At 42.2% G+C, this 12,196-nt stretch overlaps 1 protein-coding gene across 1 annotated transcript in view; it reads left to right on the top strand.

Moving 5' to 3' along the window:
* The first annotated feature begins 7,008 nt into the window (after positions 1-7,008).
* EXT2 (exostosin glycosyltransferase 2) overlaps positions 7,009-12,196 on the top strand; it is a 73,754-nt gene continuing 68,566 nt past the window's right edge. The window contains exons 1-3 of the mRNA XM_017812629.1: positions 7,009-7,062; positions 8,937-9,496; positions 9,669-9,758. Of these exons, the coding sequence (XP_017668118.1) occupies positions 8,961-9,496; positions 9,669-9,758 (626 nt within the window). The 5' untranslated portion in view covers positions 7,009-7,062; positions 8,937-8,960. The remainder of the gene's footprint in view (positions 7,063-8,936; positions 9,497-9,668; positions 9,759-12,196) is intronic.

Below are 12,196 nucleotides of genomic sequence, written 5' to 3'. Positions count from 1 at the left end.
TGATTGGTAAGATCAGTATCAGGGATAGTTATCAGCATCATATTTGCTTACTAGTTTGGCATTTGTCCATGTTCAATATTTTAAAGGACATTCTTTGTTGTAATTTACTTTCCATTTCATCTTAGGTGTCCACAAAGTAAGCTATAGTAGAAGACAAGTCTCCTTAATGGAATGGAGGGTGAGATGAACAGCCGAAATACAAATGGACTTCCTGATTTACCCCCTCATATTTAGTACCCCAAGGAGGATCTAAGCAACAAAAGTTTAGGGAGCAAGCTGTTTGAAATCAAGAACCAGATAAGACAGTATAGGCATTAGTTGAAGTGGTATTTCAGGGAATTCCTACAACAAACTCAACCTGTTAATGACTCCTCATTTTCTTTTGATGTTCTGGTCACTCTTATGATTGGAGTATGTGAATATACAATAGTAACAATTAATATAATATTTTTCACACATGTATGTTTACTGCTCAGAAAGTGGGTTTATTGTAGTGTCTCTGTGGATGCAGCTGATAAAGCACACCTCTGTAGGAAAGAGGGTGTAATATGCTTTCAAAATCCTCACAGCTAATATAGTATGGCCCACAGTCACTTCCATCTGAGCTTACTGGAACTCAAAATAATAGAACACACAAACACAACTTTGTTGCATGGAGTATTTTCCATGTTTTGTTCAGTTTTTTTCAGCTGAGGAGTTCTCTGCTAAGGAATTTTAGCTTGGTCACAGAAACCAAAAAATTAACTGGAAATGAGGCAAGACAGAAATGTGGTGTCATGAGTATGCTGTTGAAATAAGCAATGTTTTTTTCGGCTGTACAAACCCCATAAATTTTGCAAATGGCCTTTACTGGTTGACAAGAATTGGTAAACATGTAGAAAGTCCTGTGCATATGTATATAGAAGCTAAATCAACTCTTATTTGCTGAGTACCCTGAGAGAAAAAACACAGCTCTGTCTGTACAAACTGTTCATTCCTTCTGCTGTCTCCATGTTAGATGTTCTCTCTGCTTGCTGTATACCATAATTCTCATTAATGGCCTTTTTTTTTTCTTCCTGTGTGTCAAATCTTTACAGGAAAAAAAAATAGAGAAATGATTAAGGACTCTCCCATCCTGCCCCTGCCCCTGCATTTCTTTTGACCAGTTTGTCAAGCAATAGGCAAAAAGAGCAGCATCTCAAATGAATCCAGTCAGATTTATATTTTTAAAAATTGCTGCGTTTCATCTAAAGTAGGTAACGCCACCAAGACTGATATACCAGTGTGAGCTTGTGCTCATTATAATCAAACAAGACGATAAAATCTGCTTTGCATACAACTTTTGTGCTCCAGTTATCATCTATTTGACCACAGAAAGGATCCTAGATAGTTTAATGGTCCTTGCCATGTTCCAATAACACTCTCTGTCTCTCTCTCTGTCCACCTCCTCCACACCCCCACCCCATTCTCTCTCTCTACTCTAGAGAAATGTTCAGCATTTTTAGGTTAGAAGTGGGAATTTCCTGTGCAGCACTGCTCTCAGTCACAGAAACTTCCCTAACACACATTTCAGGCATAGACTTGACATTTTCATGCTTGTGGGAGGGGAAAATCTCTGGATTTCCAAATTATTAACCTGTGTTACATTGTAGTTAAACAGACAACATAAGTGAGGCCCATTCTAAATAAGTATTTAGGAAGGATCATGCATTCCTAAAGAAAGAATCTGTGAAGCTGAGTTTTCCCTTACAGAAATTGAATAGATCCTAAGCAAAATATCTGTAAGGAAAATATTCAGTAATAACAACCTGAACTAAAGAAGGATAACTGCTAAAATATACTATATGATAGATTTTGTTGGGATTTTGTGGGGGGTGGTGGGTTGGTTTGTTTGTTTTTTGTGGGTTTTTGTTCTTTTGGTTTTAGGTTTTTGTTGTTGTTTGGGGGGTTTTTTTGTTTGTTTTTTGTTTGTTGTTTGGTTTGGTGTTGGTTTTGTTTTTGGTTTTGTTTTGTTTTTTTTTTAAATAAATGTTAATACCTTAATTGTGTCTTTCTGTCTTGGAACATCTAAGTGATCGTACAGTTGAGCTGACTGCTGTGTGCTCCTCCCATCCCCATAGCGACCCAGTTTCTTAAAACCTGCCTTGGAGTCAAATTATCATTTATATTGACAATTTCTCTGCAGTCTTCCTCCAGTTACTTGCTTACAAAATCCCTCTGTAGCTCTCATCCTGTTGGCAGAGTGGTGTTTTCATTTAATCAGAGAGATAGTGGCACACAAGGGCTGGATAAAAAAAACTCTCATGGATTAAGCTACGTGAGTCACACCCCTAAAAATTTCTGCATCTGAAGTATCAAGCATGCAAAAGGATAAAACTGCATTTTGCACTTTTAATTATATATGCAACTCTTTTTGTAATATTGGCTGACCTAACAGGAGATTGTCTTGGCTATTTCTGAAGCAGTTCAGACTGCACCATGAAGAACAGGGCAAGACATATAGACAAAAAGATATGTTTTCCATCTGAAAAAAATCAGTGGCAAGATACATTCCTTTTCCATTCCAATTAATGCTTTATTTATTACCGACTTACATAAAACACTGTCAACTGACTGACGACAAGATCCTAAATTATCTGCAGCCAACAAATGTCCTAAAGAGTCTGAGATGGTTATAAATACTCTACTTTTTGTCCTCAGTTTGCCTGGATTGGTTATTTTTAGCAAATAGCCAGTCGACCTTATCAAAATGAAGAATCAAAAATAGTCTGGAAAAACACTGCAAGGAAAGGCTATTTTTAGCTCTCTGTCTATTCCCTGCTGCTATCCAGCAAGGTCTGATGGCACAGCTCATGCACGAGTGCTTAGTTATTCTAGGCGAATGCTTGTCGTGACCTGTCCTTTCCCTGGATACCTCACTGCAGAAAGAGTTCAATTGATTAAAGATTAATGCATCTGCAGACCGTGACAGCTGAAAGCTTTAGGGAGGGGGAACCTACACTGACAGAGTGTTTCTACCTACACCTTTGTGCTACATTATAGTTTCTTTGAAGGGAACTTTTGCCTAACTGAATCTTCTTGTGTCTCACATCCTTCAGTGGTTGCTATTGCAACAGATCTCCAAAGTATATTCAGCTTTTTCCTTTCAATTTAGGAAGGTGGTAGAGGAAGTATAGTTACAGACATAAGGTCTGTTTTGAGCAGTGCCACCCATCACAAAGGAGCAGCATTGGAAGTGTATGATGGTCTGGATCAATAGATAGAACCATGCAATTGGCTGCTAGCTATTGATCAGACTAGTTAAAAACTCTACTGATATAGATGCAGGTATCATTTAATTGTAAGACTTAAACTGGAACAGTTAACCAAGGCTGTTGCAATATTCTACTTTTTTTTTTAATAATAGAAATTCTTTCATTTAGTTCAGTACCTTATATATTGGCAGTAACCATTACCAAATTTTTCAGAAGAATAAATTGAGCTATGAGTTTTTGGCTATGCTATGTCATATGTTGAAAATAAGGCTGAAAAGATGTCCTCAATCCATTAGTTTTCCCCTTCATATTTGCCTTCTAAAATTATCTCCTTTTATTATAAAGGTGTTTTCAGAATGTGCTGCTTTCATCACTGACTGCATAAGGTGCACCATAATCTCACATGCAGCTACTTCATATGTGGAGATACAACAGCTAACAGAAGGTTCTCCGAACATTTCTTTCTCTTCTGTATACTGATCATCCCAGCAGAAAACACAGGATGCTGTATGTGACAGCAGGCTAATGTATGATGTGATGGTAAAGCCCTTAAAAACGAACTCCAAATGACCCCCAAAAAGCCATATAAGACAGGACATAAAAGGGCAAAGCAAAGAGAGGTAAAATATCTGATTTCTCCTGTGCATTTATAAAAATTGATAGCCTGTTATCCAGATGCTGATGAATATTTTTACAAGCTATAAATGGCAACCTGGAGTCTAAAAATAGTCTGTGCTGCAGACTTGTCTGGCTTAGCTACATCACTAGAATATAAACAGGCTCCCTGATGTGGTTTCAGGGAAATCTCTATCAAAACAGACTACATCTTCCATTTTTCTTGTGATTTTGAAATAAAATAGCTGATGCTGCTTGCATTTGTTTAATTCTAGCTTTTAATAGAATTGCACTGATTTCCAGATTTTCCTACAGGGATGAAAGGATCATCAGGTTTCCATGAATATTTCAGCTACAATTGATTCGATGCACTTTCTTCTCCCTGGCAGAGCAGGGGGGCGGAGGAAGCGCCCGCGGGCACTGCATGGGCTGGCGCAGGCTGGGCTCGGTGACCCCCCGCCGCACGGGGACCGGCCAGTGTCCCTGTCACGCGACAGGGCCGGGGACCCCCCTCTGTGGCTCAGACACATCCAGGCACGGTTTATGGTGATGAGCCCCGTATGCTGCAGAGATCCAGCGCTCATTCTGGCATTCCCAATACATGAACGGTATCCCTTCCAATTCACAAAAAATTAGACACAGTCCATCTGCCTCCTGAAGGACAGTTCCTGCCTCTGCTTTATGAATGTCACAGTTCACAGCAATTTGAAGCTGATGGGTTAAACCCGGAAACATTATGTACTCTAACAAACTTCAGTAGCTTGCACTTGGGAGGAAGGAGAAGCCAGTACCAGCCCTCAGAAAGATGCTTTAAGATCTGTGAGTGCTTTCTGTCATTGGCTTTGAATGTCACAGACAGGGTCAAGAAGGTATCAGTGAGACTGAGCAGAATGCTACATCACCTGCTATGCAACGTGTATGAGGAGAGGTTGAAAGAAAAGAGAAAGCAACTGCAGTGACAGCATTTTGCCTTTCTTGTGGGAGTACCAGGCTGTCTCTGTGCGTGCATGTGGATGGCTTTGCAGAAAGCTGTTTTCCCAAGGGCAGGTGAAATGAAAGAGAACTAATCCATTGTGGACAGCTAAGACTGTTTAAGGACACTGTACTCCATGTGTGTGTGACAGAGAGAAAGAGACTCACTTTAGAGGTTTGGAGCAGGGACAGGTGCAACCTCTTATCCTTTCGCAGTCACACATTATAGGATAGCCCACCACCACCTCACCGTTGTACGTAAGATACAGATACATAAAAATGACTACAAGAAAAATTGAAGAGGGGAATAATACATTTCAGGCCACCAAAAGCTGACACTATAAGATACACATGGTAAGAGTCTTTTAAACCACGAAGGATTACAGGATAGGAGCAGAGCTGGCCTGACTGGTAGCCCAGGCAGCAGAGACCAGGTATGAGGCTGGAGATGCTTCTGTCCCAGAAATCGGGTGGCTGAAGGGGCCGCAGCAGGAGAAGCTTTTGTGGCAGGATATCACTGACCTCTGGTAGCTCCAGAGGCAGACTGTGGCAATGTTCCCTGGAGACCTGCAGCTTTACGAAGCAGAGGACTTACTCCTCAAACAGCCCATATTTGTCCTCAGCTTGGCAGGAGAAACCAGTAAGCAATTGGAAACTGCCAAAAACTGTTTAGTGTTAAATTGTAACCATTGAAATAGTGACAGTTGTAACAGTTAAAACTGTTTACAGGGTGACAGATACAAAGTAATCCCTGTTTCCACCTCAGTGGCACAAAAAATAGTCAGGGTGTATCAGCCCAGAGAGCAGAGAAAGATAAAGAATATGGGTGCCACATGCAGGGACACTACACTGCTGCTGCTGGAACGTCTCCACTGTACCATTGCAGTGTGCACAGTTCAGCTGCAGCATCAGCCTCTGCTATGAAGACAGGCTGAGAGGATTGGGGTTGTTCAGGCCGGAGAAGAGAAGGCTCTGGGGAGACCCTAGAGCAGCCTGAAGGGAGCCTATGAGAATGCTGGAGAGGGACTTTACAAAGGCATGTAGTGATAGGACAAGGGAAAATGGCTTTAAACTGAAAGAAGGTAGATTTAGATTAGACATTAGGAAGAAATTCTTCACTATATGGTTGATGAGGCACACGTTGCCCAAAGAAGTTGTGGATGCCCTATCCCTGCAAGTGTTCAAGGTCAGGCTGAATGAGGCTTTGAGCAACCTGATTTAGTGGAAAGTGTCCCTGTCCTGGAAGTTGTTCCTGCCCTGCCCTGCCCTGCCCTGCCCTGGAAGAATGGTTGGAAGTAGATAATCTTTAAGTTCTTTTTCAACCCAAACCATTCTATGATTCTGTGATCTTACCTGTCCTCCTCCCCCCCCCCCCCTTTCCTATAGACCTTGTCAGCGCCCATTTTTGGTAATGAAACCAGTGTCCATGATTCCTACACAGCTCGAGTTTTGTGCAACAAATTTGTCCTCCTCTATTTTCTATCAGGAGAGACATTGGTTCAAGTCACTTTTGAGAAATGTTTGGGGAAGGTGTAGGTTTGGGTTGTTTTTTTCACTCAAGTAGTGTGATCCAGCAGGTGGGAAAGGGACACATGACCCAAAAGTCCTTGGTGAATAAGAAATCTCAATATAGTTTTGGAAAGGTGCACAGAACCGGAGGAAAGTGAGTCAAAAATGCGAATGTATCGAAAGTCAGGTGTTGGCCCATTGGTACAAAGTTTGCACACCCAGGTAAACACCAACATTGTCCCAGTGCCTGTTCTGACGGGAGAAGCGTCCCGTCAGCGGGGAGGCCTTCCCAAATCCTGCAGCCAGACTTCAGTCACCGGGGTGGGGCTTAATCCGGAGCAGTGTTGGAAGAAAAATCACTAACAGGGAAGAAAACTCCCCAAAATGAAACAGGCTCCGGGGGGAGCCAGGGCGAGGGAGCTGTGAGGGGGCGTACAGTGGACAGCGCTGTCGAGGGCAGGAGAAGAGGGCACGGCCTTAACCTGGGGCCGCTGGCAGTGTGAAACGCGGGTTTCCATCCGTGCCCTGGCGCACGACAGGCACAGACCCCTTCCCTGCGCTGCTCCCGGCAGCGCCGCCCGGCCCCGGAGCAGTGCCGGCCCTCGGCAGTGCCGGCCCAGGGGCAGTGCGGGCCTCCGGCCGCGGGGGGGCGCCGGGCGGTGCAGAGCGGCGGGGCGGGCGGGCCCCGCTCGGAGCGGGAGCGGCCGGGAGGCCCCGGCGACTGCGGGCGGAGGTGAGTGCGGGCGGCAGGGGTGGCCTCCTGTCCCTGCGGGTGGGCAGGAGAGCGGGAGGTGAAGGAGCCGCGGCGGGGCGGGGGCCCGGCTCCTGTCGACGGTGTCCCGGGCCGGCCTGGGCCCGCCCGCCGTGTCCCTGGGCGGGAGGGGCCCGTCCCGTCCCGCATCCCTGATGTCCCGTAGTGTTGTTGCCACCTCTCTGCTGTTTCTTGTTCCCGTTACTTCCAATATTCCAAGTGCGAGTGCGCCTTGTTTCCCCAGTGGACCGTGTGCTGTGTGAGATTGAATGAACTTGTCCATGGATGGAGAGGTACCTTCCGCTGAGGGTTCCTCCCCTCGGGCTCAGGTCTGGACAGATTTGCCGGGTGACCGAAATGCTCGCTGCACATGTGCGGCCTTTGTCATCACGCAGGTGGTTCTGGCGCTGTGTCAGGAAGGAGGAATGACGTTAAGAGTCAGAAGCGTAAGGAAAGTTTCTAATTATAAAACTGATAGTAATGTAGCGTTCTGGCATCTGTCCTGATAACAGCATCACACAGGTATTGCCCTGTACAGGAAGCTTTAGAAGCTTCTTCCAGAGTCAGAACGTGGATGTAAATTGATGAGAGCGGCTGTTAAAATGGAATGTTTATTGTCATCTCAGATTATTTTAGTGCTACTGAGTGTAAGTACAGTCATGTGTTACCCACCCTATCCTAACAGTCTTTTGTTAAGAATTTCCAAATAACCCAATTTGTTATAAAGACCATTTGTTTGATAATGAAACTGATACTTCTTTTGCTAATTGATACTTATTTTATTCATTCTTGTTGTCTGCTGGACAGTTGACTTGTCAGAATTTCTTGGTAGCTTACAAAGCAAGAAAATATCCCGTTTGTCCTAAAGGAAAACACATAATTATACCATTCACATTCTTTTTCTGGAAAACATACTTACTACTTTTAAAAGGCTCTCACTGTGGAGAATACAGTTTGAATTTATTTGTTATGGAAGTTTTAGTCAGAAACCTAAACAAGTTTTTTTTTGCCAATTCTCCAGTCTGTAGTTAATGTAAATTGCCTTATGCAGGAACCACAATTCTGTGTGTAAAAACTTGTAAAAACTATCAAAGATGACAATATTTGTGTGACAGTTGTTTGTGATACTTGAGATTGCATCATGTTTTTCATTACAACTGTAGTACAGACTATAGCAAACTATTATTTAAATGTTTTTCTTAATGTGGCTGCACTGGCAGCTCATAGAACACTTTTTTGCCCCAAGAGGCATATTGACAAAGATGACAAATTAATTCCTTTTCCTTAATTACTTCCTTTTCAGAAGTAGTTACCATCATTCTAGTCAGATATTGTGGGGCTGCTATGAAATTCAGTTTGAAAGCACCTTTACCTTAGAGATGGTATCATAATCCTACATTCTGTGTGATGCCCTTTTGTAAGTCTTTTGCAGGGTATCCAAGTTGTTTCTCTTCTGTAGATAAGTGTTTTGGTTTTTTATTAGTATTCACTATCAATACACTTGGTTGTAGGTGGAGTGGGACCTATTGGGTCTCAGCGCTCTGCTGTGTCTGAGATTTCCTCCTCCCCTCACTGTCCAAGCCATGCCTTCTTCTGACTTGTGATTGTTAACCGGCCAACATCATTTTGTTACAACCAGGCCCAGCAGATCATCCTCAATTTGTCCTGGATGATCTGGTGGCAGTCCTGGTTGGCATCTTACATTCTAGTAGGACGTGAGCATTTGAGGAAAGTTTACTGCAATCTGCTGAAATGAGGAACCTTCCATGAAAGGGCTAACTGGATGTTTCTCTGCATTTTGATAACTATGTATCTCTTCTAGAGTTCATCCTAAAACCTCTCTCTCTATTTTGTAGAGACAAGAGATAATTGATTCCATTATGTGTGCGTCGGCCAAATATAACACCCGGGGTCCAGCCCTCATCCCAAGGATGAAAACCAAGCATCGCATCTATTATATCACTCTCTTTTCTATAGTTCTACTTGGCCTAATTGCCACAGGAATGTTTCAGTTCTGGCCTCACTCCATTGAGTCATCCAGTGACTGGACTGTTGAAAAACGCAGCGTCCATGATGTGCCCGTGGTCAAGCTTCCTGCTGATAGCCCTATTCCTGAGCGGGGAGACCTCAGCTGTAGGATGCACACCTGCTTCGACGTTTATAGATGTGGCTTCAATCCCAAAAACAAAATCAAGGTGTACATCTACTCACTGAAAAAGTATGTGGATGAATTTGGGGCGGCAGTGAGCAACACCATTTCCAGGGAATACAATGAGCTGCTAACGGCCATCTCTGACAGCGAATTCTACACTGACGATGTCAACCGGGCCTGCCTTTTTGTGCCATCCATAGATGTCCTCAATCAGAACGTGCTCCGTATCAAGGAGACAGCTCAGGCTTTGGCACAATTATCCAGGTACATGCTGAAACTTCAATGTGTCAATTTAAAGAACACAAAGTGGAAAAAACTAAGGTTAAAGCAGGAGGGGAGGATGCAGTGTGTTCATGCCAGAGCTAGGCTTTGACAGAATTTGTCTATATGCAGAGAACACCTTTCTAATTGCTGTCTGTTTCTTCTTTTGCTGTAGGTGGGATCGGGGCACAAATCACCTGCTCTTCAATATGCTGCCTGGAGGGCCACCAGATTATAACACTGCCCTAGATGTTCCTAGAGATAGGTACGTGTTGTGCTGTGTTTGAGTGCACAGATCTGGGTTTAAATGCCACTGAAGAAGCAACAAGCTCAGAAGGGCAGTTGATATCAAAGAATATGCTCCTTAACCTCTACGAAGCTGTAATATGACTTTCTTTCTTCTTAAAAAGGGAAGTAAAGAGGTCCCTGCCTTGTATAAAACAGGTGTTTACTTCTGAAATCTGAAAGTTTATCCCCATCCTTAATTTTATTTAGGATGTGGCTGAAATTGTGTGCTTTTAAGTGTTGGACTTGTAAGGTTGGAGAATCTTGAGATTAGACCTAGATCTGGTGTGTTACTGAACCTGAATGCTTTACAGAATGTCCCATTTGATGCAAATTAGAAGTTCAAAGATGATTGTAGCTGCAGTTTTCTGATAGAAGTCAGGTACTTCAGGGCATTTTAAAGCAGCTTCTCTGCTTGACAAAACTATGATGAATTTCAATTGTGTTTGTTATCTTAATACTTAATCTGTATTAGTAATTGGACAAATGCTCTTAGTTATTCTCTGGTAAGTGTTTTGAAAATATTTGCCAGGAACTTAAAAGGCATAAATTCTGAGCTCCATTTTCACTTGCAGAATAGTTTACTTTTGGAAGAGGAAAGGAGGTTGTAAAGCAAAGAAAATAGGAAGAAGAGGAAGACAAACTTATTTAGCTTAGATGCTGTTACTGAATATGTTTCTAGTGTATTAGCTTGTGTGTGCTTAGTTCTGCTAAGTTAGCTCCCACGTAACCAGTGCCTTTCTTGAAGGTCAAGGTTAACTTTCTCCTGCTAAATGTCAATAAAATCTTGCCTGAGATATGGGATCTTTGCTGAGATGATTGTGTGTGGAGTCTATCTTGATTTCTTTACAGCAAAGAAAATTTAGAACATCCCTCAGTGCCAGAACAGATTTTTTTCTGGACATGTTTAAAGAGTAAACTTGCTCATTGTGAAGTAAGGATTTACTTTTTTACTTCTCTGCATGAAATATGTTGTATGTATGTGGGTTAGCCTGGAGAGGGCAGTCAAGCATCAGTCTCACGTAACGAAACCTGTTAATCTCATGGTAGATACTTGCATTTGTTATCTTCGATTTATGATTCTTAAGGATAATTTTCATTTGAGAATACTCTGTTTAATGGGATGGACTGCATGTTTGTGGATGCATGTGTCTATTGAAGAAGTGGATTTATTAAGAGAATGCAGTAGATCTACTGCAAAACTTTTTTGGTTTTTTTACTCTTTTCATCTGAAATCTCCATTTATATGGTTTAGTTTGCAGGAAATGTATTATTTCGGTAGGTGTTTGTCCTAAGTGTTTTTCATACTATCATGGAAGGCTGAGTAATTTAAGTAAAAAGCTAAAATCTTTTTTTGGCATACAGCTGTTGTTGTAACTTGCCAATTTGACTCACCCTGCAGCTGTATGATCATGAGCTGTAATATGTGAGATAGGCAATAACAGCACTTGGGACAGCAAAAAAGTAGAAACTCCTTTTTGTAGGCAGCCAACAGTTAGAGTATTCCATCTACAGAACCTGTACCACAGGTCACAGGTGTGAAGGCAAGAGAACTGTGAAAGAAGTCACAGACTAGTGTGGACCTAGTACTGAAAAGGCCTGAGTGATGCAATATGAGCTTTCAGTATGATATTGGAGACCTTTGGAGTTCTTAGTTCAAGTCTAACTGAACAAGTGACCTGAGTGTGTTTTCTGTATTTGAGAATGTCTGCAGGTGCTACAGGATGGGTACTTAACCAAGTGTGAAAGACAGTTATTTGTAGCATCACAGCAGGAGAGGCTGCCGGCCAAATTAAACATATGTTGGTAGAGTTCAGTTGTTTTTCAGTGACTTGTCTGAACTGTACCGAGACAACTCCAGAAACACTGCATTTGTGGAACTTTGTGAAATACATAGGTAGTATTTGTGAAGTTTGCACAGGGAGTGTGGCCTGCCTTCTACAGTCAGCATGTATCAGAGATCATAAATAGCTGAATGACAGTGGATCATGAGGTTTGGTAGATTTGTGTTCTGCTGATTTTCTGCAGAATATTAATCCAGGTAAAGTAAGACCTTACACACAAAGGGGAATAGAGTTCTATGATAATTTTACATCTGGAATTGTTCTTATCTAAGGTACTTCACTAAGGGGTTGTTTGTTTATTAAATCGTTACATCGAATTTCCAAAGACAGTACAAAAGGGCTTTATCCCATAATTTCAAAGGTGGAAGTCTGCCTTGTGGGCATGGAGACTATGTTGCTGGTATTAGCTTTCATAATGCATGTAATCTCCTGCTATGAAACTTAAAACATAAGCTCTATATTATTCGTTAATTAGTGCTGTTGAATTTGGTACAATAATGATGTTGAAAGGATTTCTTTTGCAAAGCTAATCTGTAGCTGTAGAATTGAACATACAAACTAAGATACTTTTTAT

The sequence above is a fragment of the Lepidothrix coronata genome, unplaced genomic scaffold (assembly GCF_001604755.1).
Source record: "Lepidothrix coronata isolate B3197 unplaced genomic scaffold, Lepidothrix_coronata-1.0 Scaffold1, whole genome shotgun sequence".
In the NCBI taxonomy this organism is placed as follows: Eukaryota; Metazoa; Chordata; class Aves; order Passeriformes; family Pipridae; genus Lepidothrix; species Lepidothrix coronata.
This window is presented reverse-complemented; position numbering and strand designations above follow the sequence as displayed.